Genomic DNA, 23,408 nt, shown 5'->3' on the forward strand with positions numbered 1-23,408 from the left:
GTGACGATGAGGTTAGTTTGATGATGGTAGTGATAGAAAAGAAAAAGATATGAGTGATGAAGAATTGGTGATGAAAAATATGGATGAATTTTTTTATTGGAGTGAAAGATGAATTTTTATTTTCATATGCTATTAAACACTTGAAAAATATATTTTTTCTTGACAATTGATTTTGCACCCTATTTTTCATGTGCAATTAAACATACATTATATTCAACTTTGAGATTTTTAGTTACAAGATGACCACAAATTTTCTAGATAACTATGGATCGAGAAGAAGTTGAATATGGATTATTTTTATCATTTTTTTATATTAATCTTTTAAGAAAGATTAATAGAAGAATGAAGATTAATAGAAAATGACATAAATGACCCAGCTTAGAGTTCTTATGGAAAAACAGTATTTTGGATACCTAAGCTTTGAATAGACAAAAATAAAGGAGTAAAGTCGTCATAGTAAGAGATCAAAATTGAAACTCTTTGCTTTCTAACTATTATTAAAAAAAATTGGGTTGACTAAGAGCATTAGCACGTTATAATTGAATTTTAATCATGATCAGTATCCTGTACATGGGTTAAATTGGTCTACCTATGAAAGAGAAAGTAACATTTTATAAATCAACTTGTAAAAAAAAAAAAACCGTGTGAGGCGAGGAACTTATAAAAAAAAAAAAAAAATAAAAAAATAAAAAAATAAAAAAATAAAAAAATGTGAGGTGAGGAACTTATGAAAAAAAAAACGTGTGAGGCGAGGAGTCGCTTAAGAAGGACAATAATGCACCTAAAGTCGGTTCCTGTCCTTGTCCTCCAATGTATGATGATAGAGACATTGAGATTATTACCTTGCAGAAAAAAAGAGACATTGAGATTATTATCCATTCGATGCATCTTGTAGAAATTGAGGAGTGCAAAATAATTGGAGAAGGCCTCTATTTATTTAGAAAAAAAAAAAAAAACTGCCCACATGCAACTATTTCATTGGTCCAACGTGGTTAAATTGACTGTCCAACTTATATTGATTGGGGGAGGAAAATTTTATCCAGTTGTAAGGATGTATTGGTGTCCCGTTCCCATAAAATATGAAAGGGGTAACTCAAAAACTCAATTGACATGTACATGTACCTACAAGAATCTTAGATTTTCTCTCGGGATATACAACTACATGTCCCCATAAAATATGTGCAATTGCAATTGTGTGTTCCAAAGAGGAAAAAATCTATTGTTCTTGTGCATGTCATGTCAATGAGTTTTTGAGTTATCATGTAAGGTTGAGTTATAAAATTAGTACTCTTTTTTTTATGTGGCACTAAAAGTAAAATCACATTGGACTCCTAACCAAGCTGTGCATGCAGTCCAATGTGTATGTTCTTCAATCCCAACATGACATGTAGACACCTTTCCAATGTATAAGAAAGAGACTGTATTGGATCTGGACTCTTTTTTACATATATCACACCAATCCCAAAATTAAATAGTTCTTCAAATGTGAGAATTACCCTTCCATTTTTATCACTCCACCTCATTCTCTCCAATTAAATCCAATGGGAGAAGGAAAGAGAGACTAGAGGAGTCCATGGAACAGAAAGAGTGAGAACAAGCAAAAGGAAAAAAAAATTGATGGAACCCACATCTATAGTGGAGTTTACACACATCAATAAATGGTTGATTGTTTCTGCTGCTTATTTTAGAAGGGAAACAGGTAGAAGTGATTTTTTTTGCTAAGATCACCCTAATCGTTTAACATGTGGCTAAAAGGATAAAATAAAAAAGAGAGAAAATTTATTTGTTATATCTGCCATGAAGAAAGAAAATTTCCTGATTACATCACCTTATGGCATTTAAAAACATGACCCGATGCCACGAGGATACAAAGGATGAAATTCTATGAATTTTGATAAAATAAATTTAAAAAAAAAATAGAGTTATTTTTCACCATTGAATTTTAATTTTAAATTTGGATACTTGACAATTGTCCATTTTCAACACCTTGGATCAAACTCGAAAAAATTAAAATTTGATGAAATCTGGAGGGTTGTGGTGGTAGATTGTCGTTATGATAATCCATGTGGGCTCAATGATCAAAATTTGAAATCATAAAATTAAAATTCCTAGGCAAAGGACACGTGGGTAGGATTGAGAAATTTTCTCTCTATTCATTTTGACATTTGCGTCATGTTATACGGCCATGGTGCTGTGAGTAAACAATCACTCATCGTAGGGCCAAAACTTGGGCAAACCAAATCTGAACTTGCTACGTTGAACCCAACCTTGGGTCAGGTTTGGGCACAATTATTAGCTTGAGTCTGGACAAAAAAATTGACAGAATCAAATTGGATTAGGCTTGGGCATAGGAATTGATTTCCCTAACCCTAACTTAATATGATTATATTTAAAAACATTTTCTTATCCTTTTGTTTATTTATATATCTAAACTAATAAATAATTGATTGATTTGTTATCAATGATTTTTTTTTTTATGTAATTCTATATTGTTGTACATTGATTGTATTGCAACTTGAAATGTTTGCCTTGTTGGAGATTACAACTGACAATTAACAAAGGTGGTTACTTTAGTTAATCATCATATTTACCTTAAATTTATTTAGAAATATATTTTTACAACAAATAATTATAAATTCTACGTTCTTTTACATACCACTTATCTTTATATAAGCCAACATCATTACTAAATTATTTAGTATTAATGAGAAATAAATTAACTAGAAGGAGATAATGAGCCATCCTTGTTAATCTTGAAACACCCATCACATGCCTCACTCATTAGTTGTCATCTCAGTTTCAATGAGGTATTTAAGATCCTCCAACCTATATGACTATCAAAAAATAGAAGGCATAGACATAAATGGTCTCTTAACTTCCCAACGACTTATTCACATCCAGGGTTCTAAGGGTACGTAGTGGCATAGCTATAAGTTTTCATTGCCAATTTTGATGTATCCATTAACTCATATAAAGACTCATTAAAACCTAGGGAGTTTGCCATTTAACATGATAGTGAGCATCACCAAGGCTCCTCTAGGATCCGAATCCAATTGTGTATAATTCTACCTCCTATTTATATTTCACTCCATCTTTGAATGCTTCACTTTGAAATACATCATTCAAACCACCTCATATGGGTTAACTACAATAGTTAATATCTCTTCATGTGTGAATGAGGACGAGACAAATACTCTCCTAAGAGTGGATTGGACAAATATACATGATTGTTCAAATGGTTGGACATACAAAAGAAAACATTAGACAATCCAATTCATGAGTTATAAAAGGAAAAGAAAATTGCTATTGGCACCCCAAGTGTATATTTAAAATTAAAGCCCATTAACCCAAAATCCATCCATTTGGTCCATTGATTTCTTGCCCTTCCCAAAAAGAGATACTTGCCATCCTCCTAAAATCCACGCCACTTGGCAACCTTCTATGGTAAAAACGTGAATAAACTAGAATATCATAGATAAAATCTCTTAGAGGTATTAAAGTGAACATCCACATCTCTCACAATTCCGGACAAGATACTTAGTTTCAAGTTATAATTTAGTTAGAACTGACCATTCTTAGTAGTTAAGAGGTGAAATATTGTTTTTGAAAAAAAAATTATTTTTAAAATAAAAAAAAATTGCATAGGCACTCAAATTATTTTTAGAATTTTCTAAACTAAGGAATGAAAACCTAGAACTTTGTTCAAACATAAAAGACCTTTGACTGATTTATGAAATGTCGTCATGTTCGCCTTACATAGTTTGATTTTGATTTTGATATTTTTATTTGGCATTAGAATTTTGTAGGTATATTCACTACAAACCCTCACAAGTCTAACTCGTCCACTAGAGGTAATCTAAGGGGTTAAAAGCTTATTGCATCGTTAAATGCAGTCGTGTAACCTATAAAAGTAGTCTGTACTTTAGTTTTTTCTTTACTTTTGCTCGAGACTAGCAAAATCTAGGTTTGAAAATGTGATAATGATTTATAAAGTAGTTTCTAGAGCCCTAATTACATAGACTTTATAGGATAAATTATACAACAAATCTCCTAATTAGATATAATTCATCATTAGTTTATAATAATTATCGATTTCAATAAAAATTGTATTTTTGCACTAATTACAATTATTTTCGTGTAATAAGAAGAAGTCTTTAATTTCTAAAAATGAATCAGAGAAATTCGAAGCATTTACTGTGATCCAGTATTCGAACAAAATCAACTGACCAAGACCCAAACCCAATGGGCTCTCATGGACTGTGACTCTCAGGTTGGGTATGGTGGTATAGTGAATATAAAGTGGATTGCCTCGAGATTCATACAGTATGTTGGCGTTGGAAAATAGTTTTTGATTGAAACCAAGTTACAAGATCGTGCGAATTCAAAAAGTTAGTTGAAACCTCAAAAACCTTAATCTGGTTTTTCTATAAATAGGGGACCAAACCATAACTCAAAAGAGAAGATAGAAAAATCTTTGAATAATTTAGAATTAGGTTTAGAGAATTATGATTTTTATTTTTCTGTTCTTTTCTTAAGTTCGATTTTGTAAGGAGACTGCCAAATTCGCTTCCAAGATCAATAAAGATACATTCTTCTTTTCTCAACTCTCCCTTTTTATTTAATTTTTCTTTGATTGATTTTGCAATATTTATTGGCTAAACCTTCGTTAAAGAGGTCAATGAAGATGAAGCAAACTATAATGAATGAATTTGTTATAAATCTATCATGCTTTAATATTCTTAATTGATTTACTTTTTGTTTATAAGTATTGAATGTCTATTTTAAATCATCAAAAATTCTGATGGTTTAATCTTAGATAAGGTCAAATTAAATCATACTTAATTCCAGTAATTGATTTTAGATATCTATATTTGTTCATTTAAAAAGGAATTATACTTTTTAATTATTGTGTGTGTTAAACCAGATTTATTTTCCGATCTACGGGTATTAGCTTTGACTAAGTAGATTGACATAAAAATAATTTAAATTTATTTTATTTATTATATTTGATAGGTTGGATTTGACTGATCTAACCTTTCTTTTAGAGTTTCTTTATTTTATTAATTTAATTAAATATTCCTAAACCAATTTTTAATTAATTACTCATAATCTTTAATTGACTTTAAATTAGAAGGATAATTGTATAACATTACTCATAATCCATATTTCCAAATACATTGAATATCATTAACCTTAATAATTGTATGTAAAATAACCTTAAAATGCAATAACAAACTGTCTGAATTTTAGCCTCTTTATGTAATATTGCAAATATCTTTATTGAGATTGATATTTACAACAATATAGTTACATGGTTGCTTTTTAGACGTGTTTTCTTTGAAAAAAAATATACTTTTGAGTATTAGATATTAAATCATTTAGGATTAGATTTAATTTATGATGGTTAAAAGAATCCAAAATAGGAAATATATATATAGAAAATAAATCATAGTAGATATAAGCCCTATCCATAACAATTTATAATCAAATCAAATCTAAATTATATAGTTAGCACCATGGTTCTAAATCTCGTCTGAGACCGAGACGACTTGTCCGATACATCTTGGTGTTGTTCACCACAGTGTTCATTTTTCTCATTATCGAACGAGACAATTCAAACGTATCAAAAAACTCGTCCGAGACGACTCAGTCTCATTCATAGACGAGACGTCATAAATAAATAAATAAATATAAATATAAATATATATATATATATATATATTAAAAATAATAAAATTGAATATGAAGACATTTGAATTAACATAAGATATGATCCTAAACAAAAAGAAAAAGAACAATTCAATATTGGAACTCACATTCAAGGCAAGTCTTCTATGTATGTTGTACTGTTCAATGGCAAGAGCCAGTATAAAGCTTCCGAGGACGAGAGCGATCACATCATCCATATAATTTTTTGCTACATCATCAGCCGAAGCAATCCCAAAGAGTGGAAATAGAAAAAAAGGGAGACATGGAGGTAATCGGCATGGGTATGGCCCCACTAATCCACCACACGAAGATCCATGTAAGTATGGCTAACATGTTTCGGCTCGTCTTTGGGCCATCGAATTCGACACAAAGACATATAATGGTGTGCATGATAAGGGTCCTAAGAGAATGAATAAATTGTTGTATGTGAAAATTGATCTTAGAGTTGAGTTGAAGCTTTGTGATCCTTGAATGGAATCTTGAGAGGGAGAGGAAGAAGAAATGGGGTTTTGGAATCATAAGATGTTGAATGAATTAATTTGTGATCTCCATTCATTTTTGGAGAGTTGCATGCGGAGGTGAAGATGAGAGAGATTCAATTTTTGTAGTTTGGGAGAGAATTGGAAGACAAATTGATTTTGTTTGTATTTTATGGATTTAGTTCATAAAGAAAGGAACGTATTAAGTATATACTAGGGGTGCAACTTGGTCCGGTTCAAATTGAGAACCGAACCAAATCGATAGCTTTGGGGTGGTTTGGTTCGGTTTGGAACAAATTGCGGTTTGGTTCTGGATTACGAAAATGGAGAACCGTTCAATTTGGTTCGGTTCTCGGATCAAACTTGTATAGAACCGAACCAAACCGAGAACCAAATCCCTATGCAATAAATAAATATATTTGTATATAATAATTATTAAGAATTATTTTAAGAGTTAGTACATAGATTAGTGATCTTTTATGGATAAACTAATGACTTTTTATAGATAGATTTGTGATTTATTATATGAAAATTTATGTTTATATTTTAATTAAAAAATATTACTTATAATTTATAAAATATTTGCAATCCGTGGAACCGAACCGAACCAAACCAAACCGACTTTAATTTGGTTTGGGTTGATTTGATTCTAATGGAATTTGGTTCGATTCTGGTTCTTATTTAGTAGAACCGATCTATGTCGGTTCGATTCTAATTTGACCTCAAACCGAACCGAACCAAGTTGCACCCCTAATATATACTAGTAAGTGAGACCTTTAATTAATTCCCATTTTAACCTCATAATATTAAAGGGTAGTTTAGGCAAAAGCTTATGGGTTTTGCTGAATATTTGAGATAACCCAAGACTTTTCAAACTGACGGCATCTTGTTAAAGATTCATATACTGACCAAAAATACCCATCTTCAATTTCTTACCACAAACACTTGATTTTTTTTTCCCCTCGTGACCGCAAATTCTCTAGATAACTATGGATTGAGAAGAAGTTGAAGTTGGGTCATTTTTGTCATTTTCTATTAATCTTCTAAGAAAGATTAATAGAAAATTACATAAATGACCCATCTTAGAAGTCTTATGGAAAAACAGTGTATTAGACACCTAAACTTTGAATAGACAAAAGATAAAAGGACTAGAGTCATCATAGTAAGAGATTGAAATTGACATTCTTTGCTTTCTAATTATTATTAAAAAATTTGGTTGACTATGAGGATTAGCACGATATAATTGAGTTTTAATCATGATCAGTATCCTATATACATGGATTAGATTGGTCTACCTATAAAAGAGAATGTAACATTTTATAAATCAACTTGTTATCTAAGATTCCTAATTGAGAGAAATTTGAATCTTAGTTAGTTTTACAATTTACGAACTTGTATCAAATTAATCTATGATTTTGAGTTTTCCTCTTAGACCTTATGGAGTAGAATTTGGATTTGTCCTAAATCTAGATAAGAGTCATGATAATATGACTCGTCAAGTGACATACTCAAATGACTCCATGACGTGAACAAGTTCAGGAACCGTAGATTTGATCCATTGATCTCTTGCTCTTCCCAAAAAGAGACACTTGGCATCCTCCCAAAATCCATGTCACTTGATAACCTTCTATAAATCTTAATCTTCAAGAAAGCTTTTATTGGTGGGTCAATACTCAAAAGTTATTGGTGGGTCAACTCCTCTTAAGAAATTTCAACAATACCCTTGATTGAATCTCCCCCACCTCCATATCCCTTATATAATGGTTATAAAAAAAATCATTTTCTCATCTCTTTTAACCCATTTGGATTTTTTCACTGATGATAATCCAATCCGGTGATTTATGACATTATTTCCAATATCTAAATGCAATTTTTTTTTTAAATCTATTTCAAGAATGTGTGATAATGAAAAACGAATGAAGAATAATATACCCATAATTCTAAAAATATAGTAGTAATGTTCATTTTGAGTGTCTGTTTCAAAACCAAGATATATGTCTGTTGGTTATTTTGTGAAGATCTATTCGATGTCGAGCTCAAAACACTCAAAATCGTCGAGATAAAATATTCAATTGTCGATATCGACGACTTTATTGTTTTGACCTTGACGTTGGATAGATCTTTTTGATATACCCAAATTTACATTATGATTAGGATTAAAGTTGGATAATATCAATCATAGTGTAATGTTTGATCCAAGGGTCTATGCCATCATGTTATATTATATTATATATGCATTTTGAATATTTCATAAAGATCCATCCAATGTCGAGTGAAAATTTTTTTGTTGAGTTTGACATTTTAATCATTGAGCTCAATGATTCAATAATTGAATCATCGATCTTGATCATTTTATTTTGTCTTTTTTTTTTTTTCATTTGTTTCAATCATAATATTGGATAAGATCTTTTCAAAATACTCAAAATGCATATATAATAATGGCGAAACAAAAACTCATATCAAATTTATATTCTAATTAAGAATTAGAGTTTGTTAGTATTAATAATTGTGCAACGTTTGACCATGAGTGTCAATTTTAAGTATTCTCAAAAGATATTGTTAAGTGTCTAAAAATGTGTATTTTCTTTTCGTTTTATAGAGCACTTAACCATATTTTTAATTTACAACTATGTTTTCTTTATAAAATCATATTTAATAGTTAATTCATCATAAGTTACATTTACTAAATAAATTTAATGTATTTTCATGAATTTTGGAGGTTTAAGTATATGTCAATTTCTTCCATTCAAAATAGATGAGAATTGAACAATCAAATTGTGGGAAAAATGCCGAAGTCAAGTTCAAAGTCAAAGTCAAAGTACGGTCCAAGGATTTGATGGTTCCGAATTGACATAATCAAGTTCTAAATTTACTATGTCATACCATTTTTTCCATATATTTTAACTCACTTATCGAAATAATGTAAGATTTTAGAATTAGCAAATTGATTTAAAAGAGAATAAATTTGTATTTTACGAAATAAAGTTCATTTGAACTGAATTGTGAATTAGTCAAAAACACGTAACAAACTCTAAGTATGCCACGTTTTATCATTTTGAAATCAACTTTTAATTCGGTTATCAAAACAAGACAAGATCAGTGGAAAAATATTTTTATTTCTTGTATAAGATCAAATTCAGACGAAAAAGGACAAAAACGTATTGGCAAAGCAATCCTGACTTTTGTCTATAAAAAGATCTTAACTCTCTAATTTTTTGGACTCTGTCTCTCTCTTGATGAAATGAAATCATAGATTTGAAATTGATCACATGTAACCTTCCAATCGAAGATAATTGATTTGATGCTTGCGATGAATAATTAATAATGATAGAATTTATTTTATCTTGAAAAAAAAAAGTAGGTATCCAAATAAAGTGCTAAATATGGGGAAAAAACACAATTGGGTATCCTAAATTAAACCATACATGTTAACAAATGGGTACTCAAAATTTAATTGGTATTCTAAGATATCAATAATAATTAAAAATTAAGCAATAAATGTTGAAAAACCCCCATAAAAAATGGGTAATCTTTTAAACCACCCCCCAAAAAAAAAGTTGAGAGGGAAACAAGTATCCAAAATAAAGTTCTAAACATGAAGAAGAAGAAAAAAAAATGGGTATCCCAAATTAAAAGATACATGTTGAGAAAATCTAAATGGGTATTCCAAAATTCAATTGGTATTCTAAGATATCAACAATAATTAAAAATTAAGCAATAAACGTTGAAAAACCCCCATAAAAAATGGGTAATCTCTTAAACCACCCAAAAATAGAAGAAAATATGAAAAAAAAAAAAGTGGGTATCTCAAATTAAAACATACATGTTGAGAAAATCTAAACGGGTACTCAAAAATTTAATTGGTATACTAAGATATCTTACAATAATTAAAAATTAAGCAAAAAAGATTGAAAAAAAACCACCATAAAAATTGGTAATCTCTTTAAACCACACAAAAGTAGGGGTTTCAATGAGTTCGTTCCAGTTCGGTTCTTAAGGAACTTAGAGGCATAACCATTATATTAGTTTGGTTCCAGTTCTTGTTGGTTTCAAAATAAATGGAACCGTAACCTCCAAAAATCAATGGTACCCATCGGCTCCGATTCTCAAGAATCAAATGAGAAAAAAAAAATTCAAATCATTATATAAAAAAATTTTCCTTTAAAAAAATTAGCATATTATTAACAAAATTGTTAACTTATTTATAATTTTTTATACTTAAGATACAAATTAATTATTTTTTTCAAAAATATTATTTTTTTCTTTTTTAAAAGTAACAATTTTTTAGAGGAGTAACAACTCATTTTAAGTTTCAATTGATAATTTATATGAAAAATAAAAAATTTTATATAACATGCATTTATTTTTTAAATAAAAAATACCTTGAATCATCTTTAGTATGGAAAGAAATGACAAAATAAATCAGTTCCAAGTACCCATTGGATAGAACTTAATAGTTCCGATTCTTATAGGTTCGATTTCATTATAGATCCGGCTCTAATCAATTCCAATAAAAAGGGATTCGGATCCGGAACCGACGTATTTGATTCTGGTTCCGGTTCAGTTAAATTGGTAACCATGATTGACACTCCTTCGCAAAAGTAAAAGAAAATATAAAAAATAAAGAAAGCAGAGGTTGTTTCTGTATCTAAGTCTTGATGTGTACGCCATCATAAACGCAACGCCTTTACGAATTGATATGTTGCGAGTCCTAATTAAAAGTTGCAAATCCTTGTCAATTCTGAGCATGGATTTTAAACTCGACCGTGACCGAGATTACCCGAGTTAACTCGGTATCGCAGTTGAATGAGACCAACTTACAAAGTTATTTAAGACGACCATGTATCGTGAGATAAGCGAGACATCTCGGACGAGATTTTTCAATATCTCGTCCGAGATAAACGATACCTAACAACAATGAATAAATCGCGAGTTAAACGATACGTATCGGATGAGATTTTGAAAATCTCATCTGAGTTAAACAAGACAAATGAGTTAAACGTTTTCAATCCTATATTTTCAATATAAATATTTAATTTCTTTATTTTGATAGGTATATTGTGAATTTTTTTTAATTTTATGTTTTAATAGGAATTGTTTTTGAAATTTTCAAAAATTTTAAATTATTAAAAATCATTGTCTAAATGCCGAACGAGATGAGATGTGTCATCCGAGTTAACTCGTTATCTTGGCTGAACAAGACGAGATGGGAAACCGAGTTCAAAAACCATGATTCCGAGTAATAAAAAAACAGCGGATTCTTCGTCTTGATATGTTGGCGAGTTCTCAATCGATGAAAACCCCCAAAACCCTAACCATCGGTTTTAACATCATCATCCCTACTTACCGCCGAAAACAAAACAAATCCTATTCGCGTTCATGAATGAGGGAGATATCACTTCTTGAAGTTGAAGAGACTGTTTTTAAGGAGAAAAAAAGATCAAGTAAGGATTTTGCTTTATTATTAGGTTTCTCTCTCTATTTAAAAAAAAAAAAAAAGTTATTGAATATTGATAAATCTTTGTTTGTTTATTATGATCTACTATTACAAGACGAAGAAGTAGTAAAGATGAATGATGGTGATGATGACGGGATCAACAAACTTCCTGATCATCTCTTAGACAAGATCATCTCTCTCATCCCTATTAGACAAGCAGTATGTACTTCCATAATCTCCAAAAGATGGAGACATCTCTACAAGTCTCTTTCCGTTTTGAAATTCGACGACAGGTTCTATAGAAGAAGAGGTCTACAAGAGGCAGGAGCCCGAGAGATTTTCATGTGCTTTGTTGATCAAACGTTGATGTTATACAATTCTCATACAAGCATAAAAGAATTCTGGATTCGTCTTAGATTATCATTCGATGAAGGATCATTAGATGAAGGTCGACTTGATGGATGGATAAATTGGGCAATAATGCGTGATGTCCAAGAACTTAATCTTAATCTCTTTACAAGAATGAATTTCACATGGTTCCGGTTGCCTCCTAGTCTATTTAGCTCTCAATCCATAATTATATTGCGGTTGGAAAATTGTGATTTCAGAGATTTCGGTGATGTAAAACTAGTCTCTCTCAAGAAGTTAGTTATGCGTCATGTGCGTGTTACAAGTCAGACAATGCAGCGTGTGATTGCTGGTTGTCCATTTCTCAAGGTCATGCATCTACAATACTGCAAAGAATTGGCGACTCTCGAGGGTCATAGTATCCATCTTAGAGCCCTTGACATTTTGTGTTGTCCCAATTTAGAGAAATTTGAGATGGATGTTCCGAATCTAACATGGTTCCGTTCTTATAGGAACCGCAGATTCAAAATCACGCAATTTGGTGCCACACAGGGCTTGAGCTCTATCAAAAATATGTTTTTGGAAGATTTTAGGAGTCGTCGTGGGCAAGAATTTTGTTTCACTTGGATGTTCAAGCCTTCTAGTGTGATTGTTTTCAGATGGCTCAAGACTCTATCAATGGATCGACTCTATATTACAGACGATTTATTTCAGTCCCTGATGACAAAATGTTGCCTCCTTGAGAATTTGAGGATAAGAGGTAGCCAAATTTTGAAACATCTTAAGATTTATAGCCATAAACTCAAGAGCTTGAGGGTCTTTGAATGTTGGGAACTTGAGAAGGTTGAAGTAGATGCTCCAAATCTTTTATCCTTGAGTTATAGAGGGTGCAAGACAGAATTACTTCTAAAGAAATCAACTTGCAGGCTTGATGCCTATATTAACTTCATTTTTAGTGGCACTAATGCTCCTGAATCTGTACAGTTAAGGAATCTTCTTAAGAGATTCAATCGTGCAAAAACTCTCACGTTGGTTGGTGACTGGGCCGAGGTATGTTCACCTAAGATTCTTCTCTCTCTCTCTCTCTCTCTCTCTCTCTCTCTCTCTCTATATATATATATATATATATATATATATATATATATATATATATATATACATAGGTAGTGCTCAAAGGGACAATAAGATAGTCAAAGTTTTTTTTTTTTTGTAAACCACTTTTGATGGGGTTAGAATTTTGGAATTGGCTGATTTTTGGTGAGAACGATCTCTGTAATTAGCAGATCATCCTCACCAAAAATCAACTCATTCATAAACTTTTAACCACTTCAAAAGTGGTATACAATTAACACTAGAAATTCATGGTCCACAATTCTTTAACTTGTAAATTAAAGTTAGAAGTTTCATGATGACTGATTCTTCAGTTCCTTCCGAAACTTCTGGCCCATATAAGACAAAACACTTTGACCATCTTTTGGTCCACATATATATATATATATATATATATATATATATACACCACTTTATGATAAAGAATTGAGGAATGGTGTTTCACATACATCCCTTCTTATTACAACATGTTAGATTTAAATTGAAAATAAAAAGGGTCCCCTTCCTTATTCCTTTTTTGGGTTAGTAAGCATGTAATTAATGAGTTTAGTAACTTAGTGCTGGTGGGATTTGAAATCAAGTCTCTGGTATCATCACACAAAGACTTTACCAACTAAGTTAGTTGACACTACAAAAATTGTTCCTTTATCTTCAAACTTAGACAAATTGTGACTGTCATTGATCTCATGTTCTTTTTTTCTCATTTATGTCAAAGTACATTCCGACATTTTGTATTTGGAGCCTCAATCTCATCATATGTGCTTAGAGAGATGTGGTCCTAGCCAATGTTTTAGACGCTAAGGTGTGAGGCGAGGCGTTGGGATCTCTAGTGCCTCGAGGCGTAAGCCTCAAAGCATAATGTGTAAGCCTCATGCCCATGATTTAAAATAAATAAATGGTATAAAATATATAAATAATTTAAATAAAAAATAAGATAACCAACATACATTTCTAATTTTAAAATTCCAAGTTTCAATCCCCATACTCAAATTCTAGTTTCAATCCCTTATAAATAAGAGTTGATAGCCAATACCATTATAATAAATAAAATTGAAATTTTCATATCCACCACTAAAAAATAATCTCAAGATCCAATCACTTTCTATCTTCTACCATATGAAATGCTTCTACATCATCCATATCATCTTCTTGATTTGATCATGTGGTATCGTTTTCTAAAACATCCATAACAACCTGTTTAGTAGTATTGAAAGCATATGTGTAAAAATACTTGCATGAAATTAATAGTGATTTAAAAAAAAAAAGAAAATGGATTTACATTTGAGGCTTACGCCTCAGCAAAAATACTTGTGCCTCAATCACCTCTCAGTTGAGATGTACGCCTTTTATACACCTCAGCCATGTCTTAGATGTTTGGTCGCCTCGACACCCTTTTGGTACGCCTCAAGCGCCTCTGAAAACACTGGTCCTTGCAGCTCTAGGATTCTCATGAGCAAAGGCTGTTTATGCTCTTATGCCCTTTAAAAGCTTTAAAAAAAATTCTACACAAAAATTATTTTATGGAGATGATTTTCCTTTTTATTTTTTATTTTATTTTTGAATTACCTGAAGTAAAATCATGATTTTTTGTTACTATGATATAGGTTTTTGAGTCTTTTGTCTTTCTATTATTAACATTTAGTGATTGCTTGTAATGCAAGAAGGGGATTCTTCTGCCAGAGGAATTACAACAAAACAGGCTTCCTCCATTGTATCATCTCAAGCATTTGAAGTTCAAAGCAATACCTATATTGATGACTTATATAGAACTTTTGGTTGGATTGCTCAATCTTTCAGCTCACTTAGAGGCTCTTACTATAGTTTTGGGTGATCTCAATATCAACCTCAAGGTTCTAATGATCTTTCAAAGTTTCCCCATTATGCACCATTGTTTGGGTAATTTATCATTTATAGTATTGTAATTATTTTCTATCATTTCTTGTTCCAGTTTCAAGTTCTGGGCCCTACAAAGCCGAAAGACTTTATAAGGTCGAATTGGACTCATCTTCCTAATGATTATTTGCGATTTCGCCTCAAGGAAGTCGTGATAAGAAATCTTAAAAATACCAATGAGAAGGAAATGCAGCTAGTAAAGTTTATCGGTGGAGATGCATTGCTCTTGGATGCTACGTCGATCCCTCCACCTAGTTGCTTGATCTGGAGACCTTAAGTATGGTAAGAACACTGACCTACTTGCTCACCAAAATAGTATTTGTGAAAGCATTTCTTTTATTTTATATTATGATCAAACAATGTCTTTCGTTTGAACTTGAATACAACAATTTAGATCAAATGAAGTTTGTTATCTTGGTAACATCAACGTTCTACATTTTTCTTTTTGGCGATTATTATTTCTAATGGCATGAAAGCCTTCTGATTTTTTTGGAAGTGAGTTATAACTCATTTTAAGGATAAAACAATCATTTATTGATACTAAATAAAGTAAAAGAGAGGGAGAGAAAGAAAAAAAAAAGCATCCTTCGAAAAATGTTCTTTTTTCTCTCGGTTATTTTGAAACCTAATATCTTGCAATATAGCAGTCATTGTATTTATTTTAGATAACTTCTATTGGCATCCCAACTTTTACTCCTTGCACCTCAATCAAGAATAAAATAAAAAAGTGAATGGAGTGAGAATAGTCATTTTGCTTTATATGAACTTACTTTCTTTTTTAGAAAGAGAATTCAATCCTATCAAAATATTTGATCATCGTTAATTCTTGATTTCTAACTTTTTCACCTAACATCATCCTATTCACTTGTTTCATTATTCTAATTCCCAAGCCCCCAAGTTTCTTGGGACAGCACACTGACTTCCAGTTCATCAAATGAAATTTTCGATTACCTTGCGGATCATTCCACAAAAAGTTCCTCACCTACATTTCAAATTGATCTTCCACCTTCCTCAGCATTGTAAACAAGGCCAAAAAATGAATCGGAATACTCGACAATGTACTTTTAATCATATTTAGCTTCCCTCCTTTCGAAATATACTTCACTTTCCAGGACCCCAACCTCCTTTCTCTCAAGCATAGGCTCCCACAGACTAACTATGTGAAAAAGCCTAAATTTTGACTGCTCCTAGGCCGTCAAATTTCATAAAATTCAACGGACAAAGGGGTCAAAATTTTCATTGTCAAATTTTTATTTTTGTCAGGTCGAAACTATCAAATTAATGAAGGATGGGAGAAATTTAACAATTCTAAGCCGTCAAATCTGGGAACATCAAGAATTTTGACGGTCCTAAACCATTAAAATTCAGTTTCTAGAATCTGTGGGCCTTGGCTATTTCTGTTGAATTTTTTAGTTTTCACATAGTGACTATAAGATCTGTAATGAGCTCCAAGAGGGAGGCCCAAAAACGTGGATGGGAAAGAACCCACCTGACAACAAAAAAAAAAAAAATCTGCCCAAGCATGGATATCAGGTACCTCTCCTAAAGCGAAGATTGTACATTTCCTCAAATTAACAGGAAGGTTCCTCAAATTAACAGGAAGGCTTGAAACCGCCTCAAAGCAAAGCAGAAGATCCCTAAGAAAACAAACTTGACTTGTTTGCACTTCTAGGAACAACAGGGCATCATTTACAAACTGCAAATGAGTGAAAACTAGCCCATACCCTACCACGCCAAACCCACTCAGGGCCCAACTTCAGTAGCTCATCTTGCCCAAAGCTTCAACCACCATTGTAAACAAAAAGGGGGACAGGGGATCTACTTGCCTAGGCTCATGAGAACTTTTAAAGAAACCAGCAGGAGCACAAATGTCAAATAATTGCAAATTACATCTTAGTGCAAAATTGCACCCAGATCATAATGAACATCATCAACGATAATACAAAAATACTCAACTTAAACACCCATCCTCGCCGAGATTTCCACTGCCCAATTAGCTTTGCTACTAGTTAAATTTAAACAAGCACATGATAAATTTTTTTTCTTGAGAGGCTAATTTAGCACAATTGAAACTCGTATCTATTTGAGGTTGTGATTTCACCATTAATAGATTTGACCACATAAAGAATCATGATATATGACCACCCTGCCTATACTTTTTAGGTTGGCACAAGTGAGAGCTTCAAAAATGGCTCGGAACTCAAGGTGGACAGTATCATCAACATCACTCCCTCCATAGGCTCCAAATAAGCACCGACCAAAATAATCTCTGGCAAGGAATCCGAATCCAACTCCCAGGGAAGATAACAAACCATCATTTTTAATCTTGATACACCCATCATATGCCTCTCTCCTTAGTTGTCATCTCAGTTTCAATGAGGGTATTTCAGATCTCTCAACCTCTGTTTCCTCATTATGCACCATGGTTGTTAGTATTAGAAATTAGCTTTTGGAGACTTATTATAAAAAAAATTCTGCCTCCCCCACCCTCTAATTTTAACCTGTTAGCACTATGGGGTTACTAGATTTTCGAACTTGATTTGGCTCGTCTTGATCTCCTCAATGAAGTCGGGATAAAATTTATTGAAGGTGATGACAATGAATTGCACCTAATGAATTTTCTTCTTTGAGAAGCAATGGTCTTGGATGTCATGTCTATACCTTTATTTACAAGTTCAAGCTAGAATGCTTAGGCCCCGTCTGATACAGTTGCTAGAATCTGTTGTCAGATTATGCTGTAAAAAGCTGTTGTCAGAAGTTGAAACACTAAAAAATTTGTTTGATAGAACTTTTAAAAGTGCTGCGATGTTTACCAGAATCTGATAATTATTGTTTGATATAGCTTCGGGATTCTGTTATATTAGGATAAAATGATTAGAATACCCTTAAGGTTGATAATGCACCCATAATGTATAAAATTATCAAAATGCCCTTATAAATATATATAAATATAATAAATTTATATTAAAAATTTATAAAAATAATTATTTTAATTTTAAAAATTTTATAATTCTTTAAAAAATTATAAAAAATTTATAATTCTATAGAAATTTTCACAACATCTCCTCTAAAAAATGGACATATGAATTTTTCCTGATAAATAAAATGCTTGCATAATACGCAATGTTGATAATGCACCCAAAATACATAAAAAATTATCAGAATACCCATATATATTAGGGGTGCACATTGGATTGGGTAAATCCGAGATCCGAACCAATCCGAAGCTTTTGGATTGGATTGGTTCGGATTAAACACACACACGGTTCGGGTACGGATCGAAGAAAAAAAAATCCGATTAATTTGGTTCGGTTCCGGATTAGGATATAATAGAACCGAACCAATCCGAAAACCGAACCAATTATATATAAATAAATATATATATATATATATATATATATATATATATGGGTCCCGTTCGGCACCCTAAGTTTTACCACACACTTTAACAAACGTGTTTTGTCCTACATGGGTTAAAAGTTTCGGAATGAGCTGATTTTTGGTGAGGATGATCTCTATGGTGAGGAGATCATCCTCACAAAAAATCAGCTCATTCCAAAACTTCTAACCCCATAAAAAATGATTTACAAAAAATGGACGGTCCACGATTTTTCAACTTGTAAACATGGGGCTAAACATTTCGGAATGGGCTGATTTTTGGGGAGGATGATCTTCTAATCATAGAGATCATCCTCACCAAAAATCAGCCCATTCCAAAACTTCTAACCCATGTAGGACAAAAAACGTTTGTTAAAGTGTGTGGTAAAACTTAGGGTGCTGAACATTTCCCTATATATATATATATATATATATATAATTATTTAAAAAATAAAAATTTCGATTTTTTATTTCTTTCTTCTTCTTCCTTTTAACTTTTTTATTATCCCAAAAGTCCACGTGTAAAAAAAGTCCTACTTGTTTTTAAGGTTTGAAGATTGGAGGAGATAGAATGCTTGAGTTGAGGAAGAAGGTATCTATCTTTAATAAGTATGAGAACCGAGAACCGATCCGAACCGATCCGAACCAATCCGAACCAAGATTGGATTGGATTGGTTCGGTTCTATAGGGTAATTGGATTGGTTCGGTTTCAAATTTGTAGAACCGATCATGTTTGGTTCGGTTCCAATTTTGCCAAAATCCGAACCATGTGCACCCCTAATATATATATATATATATATATATATATATATATATATATATATATATATATATATATATATATATATATATATATATATATGGAAATGTTCAGCACCCTAAGTTTTACCACACACTTTAACAAACGTTTTTTGTCTTACATGGGTTAGAAGTTTTGGAATGAGCTGATTTTTGGTGAGAATGATCTCTATGATTAGAAGATCATCCTACCCAAAAATCAGCCCATTCCGAAATGTTTAGCCTCATGTTTACACGTTGAAAAATCGTGGACCGTCCATTTTTTTGTAAATCAATTTTGATGGGGTTAGAAGTTTTGGAATGAGCTGATTTTTGGTGAGGATGATCTCCTCACCATAGAGATCATCCTCACCAAAAATCAGCTCATTCCGAAACTTCTAACCCATGTAAGACAAAACGCGTTTGTTAAAGTGTGTGGTAAAACTTAGGGTGCCGAACGGGACCCATATATATATATATATATATATATAATTTTATATAAAAAATCATAAAAATAATTATTTTAATTATAAGAAGTTTATAATTCTATAGAAATTTCGACAACATCTCCTCTTAAAAATAGACATATGAAATTTTCCTGATAAACAAAATACATGCATAATATGCAATCCAACATTCACATTACATTGTATATACATAACACATCCACATAAGGAAATTAACCACCAAATATCATATATTTTCATCAATCAAACCAAATAATACACTACATTTCAAATTTCATCAAATTTATTAATTAAACTTCAATAATCCATCAAATTTCAGATATTTTCATAGATCAAGCCAAATAAAAAATCTCCAAAAGCATACAAAAGTTACAAACTACATTAAAATTAATAATAGATAAATCATAATAAACAAAGCTACATAGGATTTCAATTTTATCTTTTTTAATTCAAATTTGAAATCCAACGGATGTTACCAACTACGTTAAAATATCGAGTATTAGATTAGATTATTGAATACCCGATAATATTCGATTCGATTTAAGCTACATTAGGATTTCGATTTTCTTTTTCCCAATTGGAATTTGAAAGCCAACGGATGCTACAAATTACATCAAATGTTATCAGGTATTCATTTAGATTATCGAATACTCGATATTAGATTATCGAATACCCAATATTAGATTATTGAATACCTGATAATATTCGATTCGATACAAGTTACATTAAAATTTTGATTTTATTTTTTCCAATTCGAATTTGAAATCCAACAAATGTTACAAACTCCATCAAAATATCGGGTATTCAATTAGATTATCGAATACTCGATAATATTCGATTCGATTCAAGCTACATTAGGATTTTGATTTTATTTTTCCCAATTGAATTTGAAATCCAACAAATGTTACAAACTACATCGAATGTTATCAGATATTCGATTAGATTATGGAATACCCAATAATATTCGATTCTAAATTTATAAATTAGATTATCGAATACCCGATAATATTCGATTCAATTTATTAAATTTTTTTTTTATAAATTTATAAATTAGATTATTGAATACCCGATAATATTCAATTCGATTTATTAAAATTTTTTTATATAAATTTATAAATTAGATTGTCGAATACCCGATAAAATCCTCAACCACTTCAACAGGCTTCAAAATTCAACATATTGAAGCAATATTAAACAACTAATTATGCATTTGACCTTAACAAAGAACAGTAAACTCACTGAATCCTTGTGTGAAGCTGAAAATGGGACAAGTGATCGGTTCTTTGACCTCCAAAGATCGAGTGAAGGAAAATTAGTTCCAAGTCCAAGTCCTTTTGGAGAAACACGACGATTGAGAACAGAGATTCTCTGACAGTGAAGGAGAAGAGAGAAAGGCAATGGAGGGTGAGATGAAGCTGTGAAACCTTTCTTCAGTGAGAAATGAGGGATAGTGTTTATACACCAAACGAAGGTCTCAAGTGTAGCAGTCATAACGCTGAAACAGATCGAGACCTCGCAACAACGAAAGAATCTTTAGCAGCAGTGCAGAAATATTGAAGCCCAGCGGATCGGATCGAACCAGTGAAGCGAAGTTGTCTAAAGTCTGTGCGATTGTGGGTGGGTGGGTGAGAGAGAGAGAGAGAGAGAGAGAGAGATCTGTGCGTGCGATTGTATATTCTGTCGACAGAGGAGAAGAGAAGGGCATTTCCATCTTTTTCTTTCGACCATTTTTGGGTGATTGCGTCTCCTGCAGACGAAAAAAAAAAAAGTGTCTTTTAGCAGCTTTTCTGATTTGCGTTTAAAAATGCAAATTTTTAACATGATTTTTTCAATCAAACGGTGATTTGAGAGGAAAACTCAGGTTCTCAACATAGAAGCAATAAAATCCACGTTTAAAAGTGGTTTCAAACAGCCACTTAGACACATGGCAGAAGTTTGAGAGTCAACAAACTTATAAAAATTCAAATATGAAAATGCAATTGTACAGAAAAGATAATTTTAAAAATAAAAATCTGATAATATGATTCAAAACTATTTTAAAATCATGCTCATATGAGCACTTATTACTTCTTTAAAAGTAAAGAAAAGATAATGGAGTTAAACAAAAAGAAAAATAAGATACACATATTGTTTGATATGTTAAGATTTATTAAGCCTATATTAATAAAATAGACTACCGGAACTGTTAGATACTATACAGAAAAATGATGAAAAGTTGAACTGTGTATATCAACACCTAGATTAAATTATTTGAGATCGCTGTAATTATCGGGACCCATACATTTTTGTTTGTAAGTTGCTATTTTTCATGGCATTCTATACAGTTTTCTAAGAGGATACTTTGCTTTATCATATATCGAAATGAAACACATTTAATGATATCATGTAATTTTTTCCCATATGCATTCCTAAAGTATTATGCCATGTATATTGAGGAGTGTCTTAAGTGTCGGCATGGACAAAAAGAAGAAAATTTGAAAGTATAAGTGCCAACAGGGGCGGATTTACAGTGGGGCCAGTGGGGGCAATTGCCCCCACAAGAATTTTTAAAATTTATAGGGAGGTATTAATAATTTTAAAATTTTTTTTAACATTCTACTGCTTTGCCCCCACAGAAGTTTTGAAAATTTTTTTATTTGTAATTTGCCCCCACAAAAAATTTTAACATTCTACTGCTTTGCCCCCATAGAAAATCAGAAAATTTTTCTATTTGTAATTTGCTCCCACGAAAACAAAATCCTAGCTCCGCCCCTGAGTGCCAAGGAAACACTACTTGGATGGCTTATATACTCACCAATTTTTATTATTTTTGAAACCAAGGTGTATGGGTCTGTTAGAGCACCCAACTAGTCCTTGGGACACGTGCAATCCCCTCCCCCCACATGTACCAAGTTATTTCTGGGTAACTCAAGACCTCTCCCACTTTGGAGGGAGGCCTTAACTATTACACCCTACATTTGTTATGCTTGTCAAATTAGTTTTCACAGGTTCTCATAATAACATTTACTAATCTTGATGATAAAAAACTTCCTTCAAATTGAGCTATGAATAGAAAGCTTGATAGTTAAAATTACTTGTCTTGGTACTTCAGTGTACCTCATTTTTCTTTATCGACAATTGTTTTTAATTTGTACAAGAGGAAAGGTTTTTGGGGTTCTATGGAGGGAGGTCCACTGAAATAGAACCCTAAAACTTGATATGAAGAATTTACCATTAGGTTCTGATATAATTCTCTCTCTCTCTCTCTCTGGTGTTATTAGATTTGTTGAACTGGAATTCGCCTTATGGAAGTCTGAGATAGAAAACATTGGAGGCGATGACAAGGAAATGCAGTTAGTGAAGTGTTCCTTTTTGGAGATACTTGGATTTTATATTTATCATTCCATCTAAATACACATGAGTGGGAAATGTTAAAGATAGTAAGAAACTGGATTACCCTTAGATGGACTAATTTCTCATCAAAATTTTATTTGAGTATCTTTTTTAATGCATTTAGTTTTCTTGTTGATCTAAACACTTCTGCAATAGATCAATAGTACTATTATATTGATAACTTTGTTTAACTCACTTGATGATTATAAGTTGGTAAGTACCTTTTGCTTTATTCTCACATTTACATGCACGATGAAGTAGTGTTTGCCATCACTAAGGGCGTGTTTGATTGTAGAGAAAATATTATTTGGTAAATCATTTGCCAGGTGAATCCTTTTCCACTGTTTGGACACAAAATGGAAAATTTCGAGGAAAATTATTTTTATTTTTTGAATTTCATAAAAATAAAAAATATTATTTTAATTTGACTTTTTTGAT

The 23,408-nt window shown here is 31.7% G+C and overlaps 1 protein-coding gene and 1 long non-coding RNA gene across 3 annotated transcripts; one reads left to right on the forward strand and one right to left on the reverse strand.

Annotated features, from left to right (window-relative positions):
- Positions 1–11,473: 11,473 nt before the first annotated feature.
- On the forward strand, positions 11,474–13,050 carry LOC147387127 (putative F-box/LRR-repeat protein At3g18150; the record flags this gene model as incomplete). Its single annotated transcript, XM_086421494.1, has 2 exons — positions 11,474–11,632; positions 11,741–13,050. Coding segments are annotated over exons 1-2 (1,371 nt in total), but the record flags the coding sequence as incomplete, so codon positions are not given.
- Positions 13,051–16,955: 3,905 nt separating this feature from the next.
- LOC147387128 (uncharacterized) lies at positions 16,956–21,402 on the reverse strand. 2 transcript variants are annotated; one of them, XR_015171100.1, is made up of 3 exons: positions 20,838–21,383; positions 17,790–17,828; positions 16,956–17,711 (listed from the first exon to the last, which is right to left on the reverse strand). It is a non-coding gene; the product is annotated as an uncharacterized LOC147387128 (long non-coding RNA). The 2 variants fall into 2 exon arrangements; XR_015171101.1 differs by lacking the exon at positions 17,790–17,828 and having other exon boundaries at positions 20,838–21,402.
- Between the last annotated feature and the right edge of the window lie 2,006 nt (positions 21,403–23,408).

Source organism: Akebia trifoliata, chromosome 13 (genome assembly GCF_017979445.1).
Source record: "Akebia trifoliata isolate Shusen 1 chromosome 13, ASM1797944v1, whole genome shotgun sequence".
Taxonomy (NCBI): domain Eukaryota; kingdom Viridiplantae; phylum Streptophyta; class Magnoliopsida; order Ranunculales; family Lardizabalaceae; genus Akebia; species Akebia trifoliata.